Source organism: Pteropus vampyrus, unplaced genomic scaffold (assembly GCF_000151845.1).
Source record: "Pteropus vampyrus isolate Shadow unplaced genomic scaffold, Pvam_2.0 Scaffold7, whole genome shotgun sequence".
NCBI lineage: Eukaryota > Metazoa > Chordata > Mammalia > Chiroptera > Pteropodidae > Pteropus > Pteropus vampyrus.
The window spans coordinates 9,094,819-9,117,723 of NW_011888788.1; the positions used below are offsets into that span (position 1 = coordinate 9,094,819).

General features: G+C 36.7%; 1 protein-coding gene across 1 annotated transcript in view; it reads left to right on the top strand.

The window, feature by feature from the left end:
* The window catches only part of SPTLC3 (serine palmitoyltransferase long chain base subunit 3), a 146,484-nt gene that overhangs the window by 12,904 nt on the left and 110,675 nt on the right, over nt 1–22,905 (top strand). The window contains exon 2 of the mRNA XM_011370277.2: nt 13,755–13,940. Coding sequence (XP_011368579.1) covers nt 13,755–13,940 — 186 coding nt within the window. The remainder of the gene's footprint in view (nt 1–13,754; nt 13,941–22,905) is intronic.

Below are 22,905 nucleotides of genomic sequence, written 5' to 3' on the forward strand. Positions count from 1 at the left end.
TTAGGATCTGCTTCTAGGGAATCCAAAATTAAGATGATGATTTCTTTAAAATTTAACCAATTCTTTGCCCCTTTAAATTTCAACATCAACAACAACGATACTTCTATCTGTGTAATGATCCTTATATCCAGGATCTCATTATACACTCACAGCATTGCTGTGAAGTAGACAGAACTGCTACTTACCCAATTTAAGGATTCAAAAACCAGGACAGAAATATAATGAGATCAAAGCCACATGGATGATAGGGACAGAACTGGACAACAATCCCAGATATTCTGACTAATTTCAAGAATGTCTTAAAGGACTGGCTGCAGTAGAATCTATCGAGCCCTTATTTAGTGCATGCAACCCCATTAACTGCTTCTTACAAGAGGTCCTGAAAAAATCAGGACTTCTGTCCCTCAGTATTTTAATTCATGTCAAGAAAAAAATGGTGCTATTTTGTTTATTACACTTGCTCAGAAAAGCAGCTTTGATGGTCAGTTTTACTTTTTTTTAAATCTGTGAGATTCTAAATGCTTTTTCTCTTAGATTTCTATAGCCAGGTAGCGAAGTGATTTCACATGACACAACAGATAGCACAACTTTCGATAAATCTTTTTCTGAAAATAATTTCCTTTTGTTCTTCTTATGTTATATAGCATGGATATTCCTCAGAATCACCTCTTGAGCCCTTGATAAGCCTCAACTCCATTTTCAAACACATGACATCACAAATGCTTGCTTCCAGACCTCTCAGGGGAACATGAGTCAATTCACTTCTTAGTTCCTTTGCTGAGCTTGCTGAAGGCATGAACACTGTTGAACACTTGGGCTCTTGCAACTTGGCGTGTTTCTTAGTCACCTACTCTGATAGTTAGTACTAAAGAAACTAAGCTCCAGATCTTCTCACACACATGAGTAATTATGGCCGAACTGATCTCAGATTTCAGAGAAGCATGTTATCCCATTTTCTAGAGCTTAGTGACACATTTCTCAATAGGCAACTGAGAGTTAAACAGGTGCCATCAGTTGCCCAGGATCTCAAAATGGCCAATCCAGGGCAAGACATCTCTGTCCACCACCAGTTTCTAGCACCTCTACACAACACTGCCTTTCATAGAACCAAAAACGAATGTAGGAGCCCTTGGCACTAACACTTTGTCAACACATGAAAATAATTTGGCACACCTGGGGAAATCCTACAACTGATGTATATACCCTCAAGAACTGGTTTGTTAGTTTATGTAAGAGGGGCTGGAATTTTCTCTAAGGGGCCATGCTTCCTGTTTGTCAGTTCTTTACAAGACCACAGAATCATGTACCTATAGACTGAAAAACAGAAGTACTCCACATGACGACCTGAGAAAATGACTCAAAAACTAAAATAAACAAGTTGTAAACATCAGTTTTCTTTTGTTAAGGGTAGTATCAATCTTTATACTGACCATTACTCATGTCTTGCACCCATCCATTACTTAGAGGTCAGAAATTATGATGGCTAAAGAAATTCCTGGATTAACTAGGCTGGTTGATTCAAGAGTACAGGTAAAAAACTAGTCAGGATTAGCCTTGTCCTGGAAGAATTTACTTTTTTTTTTCCAAGGTAAGGGCCAAAAAAAAAAAAAAAAAAAATCATGTAACTATAACCATGGATATTATGATATTTTTTGGAAGCAAAGAAATAAATTGTTGTGATGTCCTATTCTCGATGAAATGGTTGTTTGGAGACAGGATGCTTATTTTTCCAAGGAGCAAAAACTTTTTATAGAAAAAAGAATGGCATGTGCTGCCTTCCATGAAAACAAAAAATTTTAGCCAGAAAAGCATTATCTCTTTAAGGGTACATTCTGTCTTGAAAGGCAAGCAAAAGATAAACCAACTTATAGGTGCCTAGGCTGCTCTTGACATGCATAAAATGTGTGTGGTTTTGTAGTGTGGCAGGTAGAGAAAAGTGGGGGGGAGAGAAGCAAGGAGAATATGTATGAGCAAACATGAGCCAAATCCTAATATACACAGATAGAAGGAAAAACAACTGAATCCTTGGCCAGTTTCTCTCTTTCTGAGCAGGAAGGCTTTCTGTTTCTTCATGTTGCTGAATGGCAGGCACTGTTTGGTCTAGCTTCAGGGGAAAAGAAGTTTGGGGTGGGGCTAAGAAAGTTCAGCATTATTGAAGTACAAGAAGTTATATCAATTTGATTCAAAGAGAAAAATTATTGTTTGTTATCCAAGTTCAACCCACTGAGCTTAGCCAAATGACTCTCAGAACCATTTGTGTGCTTCCAGGAGCCCCACCCTTGTTATAACTTACCTATGAGTCATTGGCTGCCTGCATGGCAAAGAAAGGCCATGGTGCACACCATATGTCAAAGCATGATTCTGTTGTTGGTTCATTGTCATGCAGTTTAGAAGACTCTTTTTTCCTTTTGATTTTTGGTTGTTGGTTCAAAATTTCAGAATCAGCTGAACCAGTTTGCTTCATCAAATCTTATTCCATAATGGATATGGTACAGACTTTAAAATCACCATCCATGAAACCATGAATCATTGTGAATCACTGAATGTGGGGCTCCCAGAAGACTCGTTTGCCACACAGCCTTGCAATGGCCCCTTTGAAAATGTATATCTGATCAGGTTTTAAGCTATCATTTGCTTAAAACTCAACGGTTGCTTATCAGGATAAGAGCTACAAGCCTAAATTCAGCTTATGAGTTCTGCATAACCTGATCATTCATTCATCAAATATTTTTTCAATACCTACTATATATCAGATGCCGTTTAGGCACTAGAGTATGAGCAATGGACAACATGGATGGAGTTGTCCTCTTGGAACTGACATTTGGCCATGCTTGTTCCTTCACGATTCCTCACAGCCAAATCCCCCTTACCTGCTTCCCACAGATCCTCAGGCTCTTCCTTTTGCTGGGAACACTGTACCTGGTAAACTCCTACTGATTATTCCAATATCATTCTAAACACCACCTTCCTCAGGGAAGCCTTTCCCGTTTTTTTGTGAGCTAGGTCAGGCCTCCAACCTCTTTGTTCCACAGCACCCTTACTTATTCATCATTTCCTTTGTTGTAAGTATTTGTTCTGCATCTGTATCACTACCTAGTCCAGGGATTAGCAAACTTTTTCTATAAAGAACAAGATAGTAAATATATTTAGTGGCCCATACAGTGTCTGTCACAACTATTCAACACTGCCATTACAGTGTGAAAGAAGTTATAGACAATACATAAACAAATGAGTGTAGCTGTGTTCCAATAAAACTTTATTTACAAAAGTAAGCAATGGGCCAGTTCTGGACTATGGACCACAATTCGCTGAACTCAGAACAAGAGAAACTCCTGTGATGATAGAAATGCTGTATGTATGTCCCTTCCAGTAATGTAGCCATCAGCCACATATGGTTATGAGCACTTGAAATGTGCCTCGTGCAATTCAGGCTCTAAATCTCTAAATGTATTTCATTTTAATTATTTAAGTTTAAATGTAAATAGTTACGTGTAGCTAATTATTATTGTATTAGACAGCATACATATAGAACATGAGTGTCATGAGGTCAGAGGCTGTGCCCCTCTGGATCACCACTATGTCACCTGGATCTAGCATAGCAGTTGGCACAGAGCAGGTGCTTAAAATGTGTTGAATGCATGCACGCATGCATGAATGAACAAATGTATAAATATGGAATGACTTATCAGACTTCTTATTTGTTTTTTACCACTGTTATACACTTGATTAGATGTTGCCACTGGTTACTTCTTGCTTTCTGGTCCTAAAATGTTCTATTTTTGTATGTGCATTTTATCTCCCCATTAGCTCATGAGCTCCATGAGGATGGGAGCTATAAGAGAGACTACCTGAATGATCCTTCCAGTACTCAGCACAGGTCCATGCATGTAGTAGTTAGCCTTCCCAGGGAGTGTTTGTTGCTGCTAGTACCCACCTGGAAAAGAGAAAGATTCGGCCCCCTGGCTATTTCGTTTGTGAAATATGTTCTGAACTGTCATGTCTCACAGATCTGATTTCAAGTTTTTTTGCTTTAACGCTGATGTTGTGGAATTGAGAAATTCAACTTACTCCTGACTTTTCCTGTTTTATAACCTTGCAGAAGTTGCTTAATGCCCTGTGTCTCTTTTATTAAATGATGACAATTCTAATTCTGTTATAGCTCTTCACTACCTATCTCTTAGGAATATTATGTAAATAAATAAGATCATGACCACAAAAGCTTTGAGCACCTCAGAGATAAGCACTGTTTTCACATGGCACATTATAACTGATCAAGAAGATAGTAGATGGTAATTGTTCTCAGTGATATTAAACCACTGATGTATTGTTTTCTTTGGTTTATTAGAATAATTTAATAAAAGCACTGTGATCCTCTAGTGAGCATCTGGTTACAAATAAGATCAGAAGAATGAAAGCACTGAAGGGTGGTGAAGGACAGCCACTTTGTTCCAAAGTTGATTTATATCTAATTGACTTTAGAGCCTACATCCCAGCTGTCATTTTAGGTAGGATCCTAGGATCCTACAAATCTCTCTGCTCTGCATTTCTCCTATAGTTCTGATAAGGGGGCATCTCAATGATGCCCTTTTTTTCACTGCCATCTGAGACAGAAAATCTGGTTTACCCTGCCATAGAAGGCCTATTCAATTCTAGTGGGATTTATATATGTCATTTCCAAGTAGATAACACATGAGGTCCAGCCAGAGGTCCATGCAAGGTGCTGGTTTTCTTGTTTCTACCCACTAACAATAGTTAATGCTTGTCCTCCTGGCCTGTAAGGCCCTTACTTCATCTCCCAACCTTCCCCAATTGTGACTGTTTCTCTCATTCATTATTCATTTATTCATTCCTACAGCAGATAGTGATTGGGCACTCTGCTAGGGACTGTGTTTAGACTCCTCCAAGCAGTATTGTCCTTTCTGTGAATTCTCTACTTCCAAATCTGGATGTATCCTATGGAAGCCTGTGTCTCTCTTCATGGGCTGCTCTGACTTATTAGATAACTTCTCAGGTGGTGAAGAGGAAAGCCAAGACAATGAGACACCTTAACCTCTCAAGAAACAAAATTGTTTATAAATAGAAAGAAAAGGTTGTGCTATCGGAGAGTAGGGATCCTCTGATACACACATTTCCTTGAGAAGTTAACATGGTTCTCAGATTAATTTCAAATGTTTCTAAGTGAGGATTAGAAATGAAAGAATTTCAACAAATTTTTATAGTATGTATTCATTAAGGTGATACTAGATGTCAGAATAAATGAGCCACCATATCTCAAAGGCATAATCCAATAGAAGTTTATTTCTCGCTCATATTAAGTCTAATTGGCAGTGGTAGGAAGTTGAAGGGGAAGATGGTGAGGACTCTGCTCCACAGTTATTTAGGAACCAGACTAACGAAAGCGCTGAAATCTTTAAGATGAGTTTCAGGGTCACCTTGACCATCAGCATTCAGATAGCAACAAGAGAAAGAGAGAAAGAGATGGATCATGAGAGAGGCTTTTTGGGGCCAAGCATGGAAGTGGCGCATTTCACTTCTACCCATTTCACATTGGTCAGAACTTAGTCACATGGTCACATTTGGTTGCTAAAGATGTGGGAAATGTAGCCTAGCTGTGAGAAAGAGGAAAGGAAAATGGGTTTGGTGAATAGCCAGTCTTTGCCACACTGGACAAGAAGGTTAAAATATTTGAAATATTTGAAAGGCCTAAATGAAAGATAATGAAAGCTACTTTATTTTCTGTCCTTTTTGTTAAACGACTTGTCTTTAAAAAATATTATTGTAATATAACATGGTAAATGTAATGATGGTGTTATGCAGTGAGAACATCTAGCCTGGATGTTTTTAGGAAGTGAAGCCAGAACTGGGTCCTAAATGGTGGATATTAGCAGGCAAAGAATATACTAATGTGGAATGAAGATGAAGGAGAGTTGGCATCAGAGGACAGTTAGGAAAATGAATGAAAACCAAAGAAATTATAGAAGAGTGGCAGCATGAGGAAAGGTTCGAAGGGGACAAAAATCTGAGTGTGAAAGGAAAGCAATCTGATGTTGTTTAGGTAACAAATAGAAGGCAGGAAATCAGAGGACTTATAGGCAGGTCATTGTCTTCTAGGCTAAGACACTTAACTTTACGCTGAAAGCCAACACTTCCTAAAGAGAGTTTTGTCATGGCATAGGTAAATTTATACAAAAGGTGAAAAACGCATATGATACATGTGCTGAGTTCCTCAAAGTTAAGTGGTTTTTCACTTCAGTTTTCAATAGCATTCAATAAGCTAGTTTAATTAGCAAATATTTATTCAGTACTTACCATGTGAAGCTGTGTGCTGACAACGGGGTCGCAGTAATGAACAAGAAAGATGTCTCCCCTGGCTGTCGCATTCTAGATTGTGTGCACTGTGAACACCCAGGGAGTCTTTCCCAAACCCTTTTTGTTGAAGCCCATATCTAGGAAGCACTGTGGAGATACTATTATAAATGACACTTGGATGTTAGAGCTAGAGATAAAATTACCTAGCACCTGCAGATTAGGGCAGTAAGGATATAGTAAAGAGATCATCCAAGAGGTGATTGCAATGGTTGAGAAGAAAGGTTAATGAGCATCTCTCTTTATGCTCTCAATTCTATCTGGGGGACCTTTCTCAGTGCATTTCTACTTCCCTTATCCTTCCAGTCCTTATACTTCCAGCCTTTGGTCAACGCATTCTTATTCATGAAAGCTCCCTACCTATTTCAGATGTTGTTAAATATATCTTCTTCTCACTTCCCGTAATACCCTATGGGAACATCTCTCTGTGGTATCATTAATCAAACTATAGTCTGTCTGTGGACACATCCTGTCTCTTGGCAGAAAATTTGGTTACACAGGCATTCGATAAGGATTGCTTTACTGTTGAAATAAGAAAACAATAACAAAATCTTTTAGATAGACTAGATGCGGAAGTTTTAAGGCAGTATAGAAAAATTTAATCTAAGTGGTAATATATTAATATATCTCAATATATTAATATATATTAACATATTAATATATATTAATATAATATAACAACTGGAGCTGGCTGAGCAACTCAGTTTCTTCTACTCCAACTATCCCGTTAGGATCCCCTAGGGAGCAAGTTTCCACCAGATTTTATCCTGTAGAACATCTTATCCCAGAGTCTGATGATAAGTTAATGATTAATAACACCAAGTGTCTTAAAAATTATAAATAAAATAATCGGGAAGATGCTTATGTACCTGAACGTGACTGTATACATATAGAATCAAATGACACATTCTAAACCGAAATGACTCATCTATTTGTGACAAGATGACCTGAATTAGACTAGAATAACATATATGTTTCATAAAGCATTTTCTAAACATGGCATAAGCTTAAAATGTGGTTAAAATCCCTGGACAAATGTAAGACCCTTACATCCAGGGATTTTAAGAAATGTAAGACCCTTCCAAATAAGATAGAACTGTGTACTCTCATCATTCTTGTATCATTCTACTTTCATGAGCTTCGGTGCAGCATTATTCATATGACTTCAATCATGTCTAATGACATTTCAAAGTATTTTAGAAGAGGAAAAAAATGGCAATTTTGGAATCAATAAGACACTCAAATGTTTTAGAGTAGAAGTGGAGAATTCTGCTGAAGAAAGACCTGCTTTAAATTTTACCTAATATATGTATATATATGCAAGCAGTAAAGAATGTATATTGCCAAGCAGAGATTGGTTGCTAACATAAAACAACTGAGATAAGTATATCATGTATCCTAGATGAGCATCAGTCCTGCCCTCCTCCGCTAGCTTCTCATCTATTCTACAATTCTTGTTACTCCCTTGATTGGAGATGAGAACTGAGCTGATGGGATCCTTTCTGCTGCAAGTAATAGAAGACTCAAATATAGGTAGATTGAAAAAAAGTTTTTGTTATTGTCACACAATAAAAAGCCTAGAGTTGGGAAGAGTCTAGAATTGGGTGGTCCCTGAATTGGTTGATCAGAGACTCAACACTGTCATCAAGGACTGCAGTGCTATCCTGGAAACATATAAATAGGACCATACAGTTTGTGGTCTGTCATGAGTGGCTTCTTTCACTTAATATAATGTTTTCAAGATTCATTTGTGTTAGAGCATTTGTCAGTATATTCTCCATTTTTATGTCAAACAATAATCCATGCTATATTTTATTTATTCGTTAGTTAACGAACATCTAGGTTGTTTCTACTTTTTACCTGCTATGAATGTTTGAGTACAAATTTTTATGTAGACACGTGTTTGCATTTCCTTTGGTTATACACCTAGGAGAGTTTCTGGGTCATATGATAACTCCATGTATAACATTTAGAGGAACTACAGTGTGAAGATCATGATTTCATCATATCTTTGATAAACACTTGTTATTATCCACCTTTTTATTATATTCATCCCACTGGGTATGAAACAGTATCTCATTATGATTTTAATTCACATTTCTCTGATGGCTAATGATGTTTCACATCTTTTCAGGTGTTTATTGGACATTTGTATATATTTGGACAAATGTCTATTCAGAGCCTTTGCCCATTTTTTAAATGAGTTATTAGTATTTTTATTATTGAGCTGTAAGTGTTCTTTACATATTCTAGATACTAAGCCCTTATCAAATATGTGATTTGCAAATATTTTATCCAATTCTATTGTTGTCTGTTCATTTTCTTAATAGAATCCTTTGAAGCATAAAATCTTTTAAACTGGATGAAGTACAACTTAACTGTTTTCTTTTCGTCATTTGTGTTTTTGGTGTCATATCTTAAAAGGTTTTGCCTAACCAAGGTCACGAACATTTACATTTAGATCTATGATCTATTTTGAGTTAATTTTTGTATATGTTGTAAAGGAGGGAGTCTAACATCACTTGCTCAAGTTTTCTTATGAGAGTTCCCATTTACAATATTCTTTCTCAACTTTGGTATCTCAATCACCATCACCACTCTTTCCTCTTTAACCTCCAATTTCTTCTTCCCTTCATACTTGCTATCTCCTAGTGGACCCCATTCTCTCATTTCTTCCTATGTGTAAGAATTGGCCAAGGCCCTATACACATTTTTTCTCTTCTTTTCCTAATATTTCTTTAAAAGCAGCACCATCCATTCTAACAGTTTCATCCATCATCTCTATTCAGATTTAATTCAAATTATGACATTTAATAAGTGCTTACTCTGTCACAGGTTCTTTGCATATAGTATCCAAATTAATTTTCAAAACGACCCATATTAGCTCCATTTATACTTGAGGCATTTCAGGGCAAGGTCATATAGTTAGCAAATGAAAGTGCTTGTATTTGAACCCAGGCAGTCTCACTCCTGTGCAAACGCTCTCCAACTTTATGTTCTATGTACCATCAAGACTCTCTCAAACTTTTTTCAAGAAGCCAGGACTGATCACCTAATGTGATATGTTCCCTTCATTTGTGTCACCCTTATGACATTTACTTTTTACTCTGTGTTATGGTCATTTACACTAATTTCCCTCCCATACCCCACACACCATTATCCTACTGATTCTGAGAGAAAGGGACCATATTTATTGATTTCATATGCCCCTTAATATTATCCTAGGACAGTGCAAAATGGCATCCAGTAAAAGACCTGTTAATTTAAACAGAAGAGTAATTGTCTGTAAAAGTGGATCTTACCAGCATGCTCAACATCTTATTTATTTCCAGATATGACAAGAATATAGGAAGTAAACGAGCCCCAGGCTGTCACTGTGTCCCAAATGATCAGGCAATCTGGAAAAGGTGATTCAGGATCTATTCATTTTCAAGGCTGTGAAAGAAAAAGTAGAACAAGGAAAGTATATTACAGCTTACCATGCTGTGTCAGCCTTAGTCAGAGAACTTATTAAACAAAATTTTATACTTCATTTACTTTGATAGGGCAAATGCTCATATTTCAAAATAACTTTCTAACCTCAGTTAAAAACCCTTCTCATGAGGTGTGACTGATTTCAATTTTAAATAAAAGAATGTAGTAAATGAGTCACTTTCCATCTATTTTAGAAAGACCTGTGTAGTTCCAGATAACTTTGTTCTTCGTAAAGGTATCTCATTTTCTCTCTGCCAAATAACATTACATTAAATTAAATTGAAAATAAAATTATAAGAGAAAGAGTAAAGTAGATATTAGTTTGGGCTAATGGACATTGTTGAAATTTCTCTGTGTTTTAACTATTTTAGAGAACAAATCACACACACACACACACACACACACACACACACACACACACACACACGTTTCACAAGCCAAAACTGTGCAGTCAACTGAAGGTTTTATTTGCATCTAGGTAGACATTCTATTATGTACAGTGCAGGTTTGCCTCAGAGACAAGTTAAGCAGAAATGCTCTGCTTGTTTTGGCCACATATGGAGCTCAGAAATGGATGTGGGGCCAGGGAAAGAAAAAGGGAAAATCTACTGATCCTCACAGGATAACTTTGAATGTCCTGGTAGTTTATGTCTTCACATGTGCCCACATAGCTCAGCCATCCTCTAAGTCATCAGTCCCCAACCTTTTTGACATCAGAGACCAGTGTTCCTATGAGAATCTAATGCCTGATGATCTGAGGTGGGGCTGAGGCAGTGATGCTAGCGCTGGGGAGCAGCTGCAAAAACAGATGAAGCTTCTTTTGCTCACCTACTGCTCACCTGCTGCTGTGTGGCCCAGTTCCTAACTGGCCACAAACAAGTACTGGTTCACAGCCTACAGCCTAAGACCGCATATTAAGCAATGCTTTCTCATTTTTATTATTTCAGAACACCACATAGTGTTTGGGGACAACATGTTAGAAAAGAGCAACATTCATCAATGCTAGTTCGGGGTGTCTAGCTAGATATAATGGGTAAATAATAAATAATAAATAATGATATAATGGATAAATAAGGAAGCAAGAAATTTTAATAAGATTAATAATAATTTGTGGGGTTTTGACTTAATAATTCAAGTGTTAGATGTCATTGTAAAAAGGCTTTTTAAAAATTGTTTTAAAAACAAGTAATGTCAACATCAAAAATATTCATCTACCACGTAGTTTTATTTTTGATGGTCATATAGTTTGTGGCTTGGTGACTAAGTCATAGAGGTTCTAAAAATACTTCATCTCAAACAATGTAGAGGAAACTGCAGTGGTGGAATAAAATGGTGCTTGTGTTGACAAAGACTATGTTAGTGAGAAAACCAGCATTTCTGTTAACATAATTTTACATAACATGGCATTCTAAATATATGCATAAGATAATACATTAAATATCAGTAGACATTTGCCAATTTCAATTTCCTGTAAATTACTAAAAGTTATATGTTCTAAACAGTCAAAATAGATTCCCCATTTCCCAGTTGAGAAAATCCATAAGAAATGTTGTTAAATGAAATAATGAATTAAGGTATAAATACTTATTAAAGGCTAAAACTTAAGCAGTAGCATTAGGAATAGCTTATTCACTAATCCATTGAGCCAACACTGATTGAGCTACTATGTACAAATTAGTTAAACAGGAATTAGAATGGTTTGGTACTAAAAGTCTATTTTCCCCTGGAATGTTGCCATCTAAAATAAAAGAGGAAAATACTTTAGTATTTTATTATAAAAATTTTCAAAAAAAGTGAAAAATTATTTAACAAATATCTATAATATCCATCTAGATGTAACAGTTAATAACATTTTTCCAGAATTGTTTCATGTATATATTTTACTTTTGATGGACCATTTGAAAGAAAATTGTCGTTGTCATAATGCTTTACCATCCCCCTTAATAGTTTGGTATGCATCTACAGAGATTAAAACATTCTCCCATGTAACTTTAATACTGTCACTTCTAACAAAATTTATAAATCCTTAGTAAGATATATTTCCAGTCCACATTTGGATTTCCACAATTGTTCAAAATATGTATTTTACCAGTTTTTTTTTAACAAAAACAAAAGTTTCAGTGAAAGAACACACACTGCATTTGGTTGTGTCTTTTAAGTCTCCTCCTCCACTCTTATCTTTTTTTCCTGCTTAACACAAGTATAATTGACAAATAAAATTGTATGTTTGAAGTGTACAATGTATATTTTGACCTAAATATATGTAGTGAAATTATTACCACAATCAAACTAATGAACATATCCATCACTTTACCTAGTTAAAAATTGTGTGTGTGGTGAGAAAACTTTAGATCTACTGTTTTAGCAAATTTCTATACTGTACAGTATTAACTACAGTCACCACACTGTACATAGATACCCAAAACTTATTCATCTTATTACTGTAGTTTTGTACTTTTTGACCAACACCTCATCATTTCCCCATCACCATTCCATTCTCTGCTTCTGAATTCAGCTTTTTTTCAATTCCACATATAAGTGAGATCATATAGTATTTGTCCTGTGTCTGGCTTAATTCGTTTAGCATAATGTCCTACGGATTCATCCATGTTGTAGCAAATGGCAGGATTTCCTTCTTCTTTATGGCTGAATAATATTCTTGTGTGTGCATAACATTTTCTTTATTCATTCATGCATTAAATGACATTTAGATTGTTTCTATATCTTGGCTATTGTGAATAATGCTGCACTAAACATAGGAGTGAAGATATCCTTCAAGATACTTATTTAATGTCCTATGGATATATACTATGGATTTAATGTCCTATGGATATACATATAGAATTTCTATTTCTTAATTTTTTGAGGAAACTTCATACTATTTTCCATAATGGTTGTACCAATTTTATAGTCCCACCAATTGTGTACCAGGGTTCCCTTTTCTCTACACTCTTGCTATCTCTTGGTTTTTGATGACAGCCACCCCAATAGGTGTGAAGTGATATCTCATTATTCACAATTACATTATTCAATGCAATTTTGATTTGCATTTCCCTGATAGTTAGTAATGTTGAGCAGCTTTTCATATACCTGTTGGCCATTTTTATGTCTTCTTTGGGAAAATGTCTATCTGTTTAGGTCCTTTGCTCTTTTTTCAATTGGGTTTTTTTTTTTTTTTACTTGTATGAGTTTCTTTTATGGTTTGGATATTAATCCCTTACCAGATATATGGTTTGCAAATGTTTTCTCCTATTCACAAGTTGCCTTTACATTTTGTTGATCATTTCTTCTGCTGTACAGAAACTTTTAGTTTGATGTAGTCCTATTTATTTATTTTTACTTTTAAAAATCAAGCCAGTTGTCATTCAGAATATTACATATTGTGGATTATTTGATTGTTTCCTCATGAAGTGATTTACCTGTTCTTTTATCTTGTTATTTCTTGTAAAATGGAAGTGAGATATAAAAACTTAACTAAATTCAACTTAAATGTTTCATCAGTATATTGACTGTTTCATCATGATAAGAGCATAGAGTGGCTTGTTTTTCCAACATTTATGATAAAATTTGATCACCTGGTTAGGGTAGTAACCTCAGGTTTGTGACTAGGTAGTAACCTATGAGTGATATTTTGGCATCTTGCAAAAATCCCATTCCTCATTAGTTTTTTACTTAATGGACTTAGAACCTGTTGAGAATTTTTACTTGAGTCAATTATTTTATCAGGGGCTTGTAAAATAAATTTACATTTCTGATTACCCTCTTCAGTGATCAATTTCCAATTTTCTTCAAGTAGCTTTTACAATCTTAAATATGTTCTTTGAAATCTGAAAGATTGAAAGTCCAAAATTTTAAATATCATATTTTATTGCAATTGGAGAGTGCTAATCTTTGATTTTCTTTTGTGTTCTCAGCAAAATGGGAAGCCACATTTTTACAATAAGCCAATTGTTGAATCCTTTGAGGAAGCACCTCTTCACGTTCTGGTCTTCACTTATATGGGATATGGAATTGGAACTCTATTTGGCTATCTCAGAGACTTTTTGAGAAGCCGGGGAATAGAAAAATGCAACGCAGCCGTAGAGCGAGAAGAACAAAAAGTACGTATGTACATCTTCCTGGATCTTTGTCAATGCTATTCTTTTCTAAAGTGCTCTTTTTCATAAGTGTTGATGCATGTATGGATTCTAAAAAGAGTGAGGAGCTCAGAAAATACGCAGAGTAAATTCTATTCATCTCCGCTCCCTAGGTCCCCTCCCCTGTGTGTTCATGGACTTGTTGTTTATGAATATTTACTGAGTAACTACTATTTCTCAATACTGAACTAAAGCTTTTCTCATACATTACCATACTTAATTTTTATAACAACCCCATGAAAAAGATTAAAATACTATTTTAAAGATTTAAAAAATCATAATATAAGAGCAAGGCACATGAATGGGACTGCACTCTGTCCTTCTACTTGTAAGGTAAGTATCATTTATGTTTTATCCTGGAATAGAAAAGTATGTCTGAATGAAATGTGCAATTTTTATTTCATCTAGATCAGGGCTTTTCAGCTTTGGTACTATCGATATTTTGGATAACTCTTTGGTATGGGAGGCTGCCCTGTGCATCATAGAATTTTTAACAGCATTTCTGGCCTCTACCCACTAGATACCATTAGCACTCTCCCACACATTTGTGACAATTGAAAATGCCTCCAGACATTACCAAATATCTCATGGACTACAAAATCACCTTCGATTTAGAAGCACTGATCTTGATACTTTCAATAATTAAACTGTAAGAGTCTACATCATCCTCTTTTCACATAGAGCTAAGAGAATAACCTGAGAAATCTTCACAGGTATGCAAAGAGCCTGTATTTGTTAACATGTTTTCCAAACTGGTTCAAATGATTTATGATGCCATGCATCTCTTTTTTCTAAAAATTGCTTTGGAATACTATGAGTGTGGGCATGAATCATTGACATGATGAAGTTTTAAACACATCTAAGCAAAGAAGATAGATGAGGCATGAATTTCAATGTAATTAAAAAACCTCAAATCCTATAACGTAGCAATCAGTATCCATGATAAAATAAACACTTATGACAGTAGTTCATCCATGAACAAATCATGTAGAACATTTTTTTTAGAAATGCCTTAAGTCAAGTGTAACATGTTCAGGAAAAAATCAGGCCAAGTTTTATTATTACAGTCTCTCTTCTTATTTAGCAAGTATTTAAGCACATGCTTTATACTGAGTAAAAGGTGCTAATATACACAGAAGAAAAGACAGTTTCTACCATTAGAGAATTTGAAGTTTGGTTTGCAAAAACAGACTCGTGAGCAAAATATATGAAAAAAAAAAAGTGATCATGGGGAGAAAGGTAATGTGGGAAACTGGAATCTGTGCCCTGTGATTCTCTTAGAAGGTCAGGAAGTTACGGTGCTGGGTCTTAAATGGTGAGCAGAATTTGCCTAGTGAGCAAGGGTGCAAAGGAAAATATTCTTAGAGGAGGTTACTGCTTGAACCAAGGCATTCATTGATTCATTAAACAAGTCAAAATTTTTTAAGCATGTATTTTGTATCTCTAATCTAGAGATATTAGAATAACAAAAGCAGATATAGTTCTTGCCTACAGGGAGCTAACCAAAAAAAAAAAAAGCAATTGCAATTGAATTTGATAAGACATATCATTGAGATAATTAGAGCACATCAAGGAAGTGAAGAAGAGAAACATCGAAACTGAACTTGATTTTCACTGAAAGCTTTTGAGAGGAGGAGAAAGTTAAATTGAGATCTGAAGTCTGAAGAGTAAGTAGTAAGGCAAAGGGTGGGGCAAGATGGGACTTAAGGAATCTTTAGGGAGAGGAAACATGGTGAGAAATGGTTCAGAGGTAAGAGAAAGCATTGTACATTCAAGGAATCAGGGAATTCCAATGACTGGAGTATTGTGAGTGAGAGTGGGAGTATGTGGGGAGGATTGTTTGAGAGGCAAGTAGGGGCCAGACTATAATGGTTTTTTATAAGCCATCGATATTTATTATAAGAATAATGAGGAGGCATTGAAGGATTTCAGGCAGAGGAATGCAGATTTACAGATTAGAAAGATCATGTTCACTGCCTTTTGAAAAAAAGATTGCAGGAGAAACCAGTTAGGAGGCTGATGCAGAACTTCAGGTTAAAAAAAATCTTGATCAGAACTTGGACTGAAACCAAGGTAATGATAACAGGAATGGTGATAAGCGATAAGACCAAGAGAAGTTTAAGAAGATAGGCATGATCGGTTTGATGAGGAATTACAAAGATGGACAAATCAAAGACCACATCCAAGTTTGTGACTTGGACCACTGGATAGAAAGAAGGTGGTGTCATGGAGGAAGATCCAATTGGAAGGGGAAAGTGATCAATTCGTTTTTTGAATTGGCAGCTAGATATAGAACTCTAGACCTCTGGAGAAAAGTCTTGGACATTGTGACATCTTCAGTATATCTTAAGCAGATTAACATTAATCAATGCCACAGAAGTAGGTGAGATCTCCCAAGGAAGGTCAGAGAAAAAAAAATAGAAAGGGTGAGAAGAGAACAAAAAATAATAGATGTTAGAGATGGAATTCCAATTCTAGACTAGAAGCAAAATGGCAATAGAAAAGCTGTATAATAGTTTGAGAAAGAGGTCATTTGGGCTTGAACTGGAAAAGAAATAGATGAAATGAAGAAAAGGGAATTAATTTTAAAGATATATGGGAGGTGGAATCAACAAGTCTTGGTGGCTGAGTGTATAGAATATAAGAGGGAGGAAACCAGAGCAATCCCTAATTTCTACTTTGATCAGATAGGAAGATGATAGTGGCATACCTATCACAATGAAATGGTCTTATTTTGGCAAAAAGATGGCTACAAACACAGTTTTGAGGATGTAAAGTTTTTTGAATGGTAAAGGCTTTAGAAGCAGTTGTACAAGTTTCCCAGTCCTAGCAGAGATGATAATGAAACTGGGAAATTGGGAGGAGAAATCGAGTTCCTCTTGGGCATGCTCACAAGGATCTCCATAGCTCCTCCTTGACACCAACTTGTTTTGCTAGAAGCTCTTATATCCAATCTGCCTGCACCTCAAGTGTAAGTAGCATGCATCATAAATCAGCCCATTCCAGAATATCTGTTGGAACAAAGGGTGAGTCAAATATAAATTTGTCAGGTGTGGCATGTCATGGCTGGCTTAGGCTTCTATTTTCTAAGCCGTTTCAATATTTTTGCTCTATCAACCCAAGGAGGCTAGTCATTTTGTTTTTTTCTAAAGCATGTCTTACATTTCAAGCAAATATATTGATATATATGCAAGTTGGTTCTCAACAATGTGGACTCTAAGATGGAGGGTTGAGGGCAGGAAGATTATTGAAGTGTGCTTCTGGGATCAAGATGGGGTAGGTGAATTACAATACAGTTATAGCAAAGGCAACGGTGGATCCCACTGAGGGAATTCTCTAGATTAGGTACCCTTCAGAAGAACTAAGGCAAGGGAGTTGAGCCTTCAATGATGATAGATGAGGGCTGCCACCAGAGGGGAATGTGGTCTTGAGCTGGGCAGCAACCTTCATTGAGCTGTCAGCCACCAACACTCTCAGCTCACGGCCTGTACTGCAACACCTGTCACTACTGCTGTAAGAACTGCTGGAACCACCTCCCAGGGGGAGACATTATATTTAATAAATCTGTGTCTTTTGTTTCTCTATAAAATAAGTTATGTCCTTCCTGTTTGATCTCTGTGAAGTGGAGATCAGTCAATTGACTCACCTTAGTAGATATTCCTTTTATATGGCACCCTTTAGAGATGTAGAGGCTTTCCAAGTAACAAGTTCTAATAAACTGCATTAGCTGCAAACATTTTTATGGGACTCATTCACTTCACTCTATCTTCAGACTGATTTTTATCCTCTTAATACTGCACCCAGCCCCATGTTTCTGAGAATATCCTTGCTCTGTATTACTAAGCTATCTGAGGGACATCTTGAATTCTTTTTCTGGAAACATGGAATGTGCTGCTTTTCAATAACTCATAGTTCTTTTTAGCAGAAATTAGCATTATTCTATTGTAAAAGGTGATCACTGGGAATGCATAATAGATTGCCCCATAAGACAAACCAACCATTGTTGATACCACGAAAGAGCACATTCATGAAGTGGTGGTAGACAAGAGTGATTATGTTTTTTAAATATCATAAATGGATATTCTTATTTACGATTATTCTCTTTAACTCTATATTCATTTAAAATTTTATCTTATTTTTGACAAAATTTTATATATTCAAGGTGTACGACATATTTTTATATACATAGTGAAATAATTGCTATGGTCAAACTAATGAACATGTCCATCTCTTCACTCCTTTTTTCTTAATCAAATATATCATTTATTAATCCAGTTTTCCTATTTTCCCTCTCACTGGGAAGACTTCTGTCATACCAGACTATCCATTCAAACCTAAGTGTTGCCCCAAATTTAGAATCTCTTTTTGCTTTTTTTTCCTTTTTGATTTCTAGCCCAAATTCCCTGAAATTGAATCCAAAACATGAAAGCTGTGCTTATCCTCTTTTTCGGAATCTCTTGATTTCTGATTCACTTATTATAAACTAAATAAAAAGAGTAGAAAAATCAAAATCTCCCTCTAAGAGAGCACTGAAAGCACTAGAGGCCTGGGGCACCTGGAACCTCCCATAGACTCCACTAACAGTCAGAAGACAGTGGCAAGGAAAAGGACAATACAGATATAAGGTTTAAATATTTTTGCTTATATTCTCCTTTTAAATCTTAATTTTGGGGTCACATATATTTTTTAAGGCAACTTTAGAGTTGAATCACAGTTTATTAAAGACATATATAAATTACTTTCTCAATGATGTAATGGTCCAACTTCACAAAACCCAGAGGTGGATGTCAGTAAATATAATCAGATGGATGTCAAACATCATCAGAGGCTTTAAAAACTACATGCAAAGCCACATTTCTCAGTTCTTATGGTTTGGTAATGGGGTCAGCAAGACCATTCCAGATAGCACAAGCCTGTTATAAAATATTTTAATTGCAATTTCACATTCGCATTAGATCTAGATAGTTCTCAGTGCCCTTACAAGTAAACCCCAGACATTTCTGGCACATCCCCAGAAATTTTTACTCGTACATAAAAGAAAGCAAATTGAGCAAGTTGTAGCTGTAGAAAAATTTAAGACACAACTCCAGATATTTGCATGAATTAAAACTTGCCCTTTTACATTATATTTTACATCTGATGCAACAGCAAGATTCACCCAGAGACTTTCTTCCAAGTAACTTGAAGGATGGGGCACACTAAGGCCACTGGATGTGTGATATGGTTTTGTCCAAAGCAAACAGATGGTTTAAGCACTGATCTTCCTGTTTGGACTTGGGTGGGTCCAATCTCAGAAAGCTTCATTGGGGCTTCCCTGGGAACTTAACATTTTAGCCAGCAGCTTGGAGGATGATAATATTAGAACAGTGCTTCTCAGTCTTGTCTACATATTGGAATCACTTTAGAAGCTTTAAAAGCAACTCATACCTGGGCCTTACCCACAGGTATTCTAATTTAATTGGTTCATCCTGCATCTTAGTTGGTGGAGTTTATAAAAGCTTCCCAGGTGATTCTCATGTATGACCCAAGTTGGAAACCAGTGTTTTAGAGCAATGCGTCTCAAACTTTTCTGTGCATACAAATGGTCTGGAGATCATGCAGATTCTCCTTTAATAGTTTTGAGGTGGGGCCGAGATTCTGCATCTCTAACAAACTCACAGGTGGTGCCAGTGCTGCTTGTCCAAGGACGAGACGTTGATTCTTACCATTATCATATGAGTGCTTATTAGAAATACAGAATTTCAGGCCAAGTCCAGAATTTCTGAAGCAGAATCTTTAGTTTATCATGATCCTCAGGTGATGTGGCCACATGTTAAATTGTGAGAAGCATTGCTATTCTAGAGGTTCTCAATATGAAGTTCAGTTATGACCTGTGTTCAGATGTAAATAGTGTTCTGAGACTAAATTTCAATATGGTGGTGAACCCCGACACCAACAAGCAATTCTTGGACACTAGTAGGGTGTCCAGTAATTCAACTCAATTCTGATACTATCTACCCAGAGATAGAATCAGATTCAACAGGTTAAAGATTCGGTTCTACAAGACTGACACACCGTACCCTCCCTCGCCCCCTGCCCAACACACACACACACACACACACACACACACACACACACACACACACACACACACTCATGCTTCAGATGCCAGGCACCAGCTTAACTTGTGCTCTGACTGGCTATAGATTGAAGGTTCTGATAATCCTTTCCTTGGACTTCAGACTCCAGTTGCAAGTCACGATTGTTACCTGTATTTCTGATTGACTGGCTATAAATCAGAATGTTCCAGACCCCCTCCTTGGGTTTGGTTAATTTGCCAGAGTAGCTCACAGAACTCACAGAAATGTTTTACTTTCTAGATCACTAGTTTACTGTAAAAGTATATAACTCAGGAACAGCCAAATTGAAGAGGTGCATAGGGCAAGGTATGTGGGATGGGGCATGGAGCTTCCATGCTCTCTCCAGTATGCCACTCTCCTGGCACCTTCATGTATTTACTAACGCATAAGTTTTTTGAACCCTATCCTTTTAAAAAATTAATTAATTAATTTTTTATGGTGACACTGGTTAACAAAATCCAATAAGTTTCGGCTGTATACTTTAACAGTAAGTCATACATATGTTTACACTGTGTTCACCTCCCATAGTTAGATTTCTTTCTGTCACCTCCCCCTTACCCTCTGGTAACCACTAGATTATTGTCCATGACCATGAGTCTCTGTTTATTTGTCCTGTTCATTTGTTGTTTTTAGGTTTATATCCCATGCATAAGAGATATCATGTTATTTTCGACTTTTTCTGTCTGGCTTATTTCGATTAGTATGATTATCTCGAGGTTCATCCTTATTGTCGCAAATGGCAGTATTTCGTCTCTTCTTATGCCTGAGTAATATTCCATTGTATATTTGTACCACAGCTTCTTTAGCCAATCATTTATTGTAGGACACTTTGGTTGCTTCCATGACCTGGCCACTGTGAATAATGCTGCTATTAACATCGGTGTGCAAATATCTTTTTGGATATGGGTTTTCAAGTCTTTGGAATAAATACCCAGTAGAGGGATTGCTAGACCATATGGTAGATCAATTCTTAGCTTTTTGAGGAAACTCCATACTGTTTTCCGGAGTGGCTGTACCAATTTGCAGTCTCACCAGCAGTGTAAAGGAACCCCACCCTTTTGAGGTTTTATGAATGTTTAATTATATAGTCATGATTGATTAAATCTTTGGCCAGTGGCAATTGATTTAAACTTCTGCCCCTCTCCCTGGAGGTTGAGGGGTAGGACTGAAAATTCCAACCCTGTTTGGGTCCTATCCTTAAGTATTTTTCAAAAGTCACCTCATTAATACTGCTCCCTGTTCCTGGAGGTCGTGATTCCTTCATTTTAAGCTCTTTCTGCTCCCTGTTCCTGGAGGTCGTGATTCCTTCATTTTAAGCTCTTTCTGCTCCCTGTTCCTGGAGGTCGTGATTCCTTCATTTTAAGCTCTTTCATCCTCCCATACTCCCCCATTCTGCTTTTTCCTTCTCCTATTCAGGTTAAATTTCATGAACCTTTATACACCTTCAACTGGATTCACCCACCATACTGATGGGTCTCCCTTTAAATTTAGGATCGCTAGCCTTGAGATGGCCTTCTGCTAATCACATCACATTACCTTAGTACATTTAATCAGCAGTTCTTCTAGATGACTATTTCATACTTTCTCCTTTTCTTCCCAACTTCCAACACTTCTCGACTTTCCGCTAATAATGTTGCTTCCTATTTCATCAAGGAAATAGAAAAAAGTCAGAACTTCCATATACTTCTTCAGCCACCACTTATCTGCACCTGTGCTCACACTCCTCACCTCTCCATACCTCTCATGACCATGGAGTAGATGTCTGGTCTCCTATGTAGGCCAAGCTTTCCACCTATACACTGGATCCCATTCATCAGCAATCACTCATGATTGACATGTCCAAAGCTGTGTACTTGAGTTTTCCCTCCAAACTCATTCCTCTTAGTCTTTCCCATCTCAGTAAATGGCAACTCCATCAGTCCAGATATTCTGGCCAAAAAACTTAGAGTCCTCCCTGACTCTTTTCTCACATCTGTCCACAAATACTACCAGTTCTATGTTCAAAATGTATTTATTTTTCAACTATTTCTTACCACTTCTGCTGCTAATGGCTTTGTCCAAACAACCATCTTCTCTTTCCTAGATGTACCCTGCTTCCACCCTTGAATCCCATAGTCTCTTCTCAATTACCAACCAACATGATTCCTTTAAAACTTAAGTTAGGTCACATGGCATCTCTAGGCAAAATCCTATAATGCCTTCTCTTCTCACTCAGAGTAAGAGCCAGCTAGCGAAGGCCCTGTGGAACTCAGCCCCTTCTTACATATCTACCTTCATCTCCTCTGCTTCTTGGCTCTCTCACTGTGCCTCAAACACCTGCTCTCCTTCACTCTTTCCCAAGAACTGCTCACATTTACCTACCTCAGGGATTTTTCTTGTTTTCCCCTCTTCCTGGAATGGTCTTCCCTTAGGTATCAGCACAATTCACTTCCTCACTTTCTTGACTTAAATGTCACTAAGAAATCAATAGCTTTAAATGCAGCAGAAATCACTGGCCAGTGAAATATCCAATCTCCCCAACTAGGCTCGCTTCCAAATACCTTTTAGCTCCTTCTAAAAAGCAAATGCATCCTTACAAGGGATGGATATTTTTCACAATTGCATCTAGCCGAAGAGCATGTGCCATAGGTTGGGAAAATAATTCCAAAATCAAATTCTAGAAATATAATGTAAAATAAGGCCATCAGTAAAATCAGATCACAACCTCCCCACAGTAAACACTCAGGTCAACATATATTTGAGTATAAATATTCAAATATCTAAATAAATATATGCATATGTACACATATATGTATACACATATGCATGCA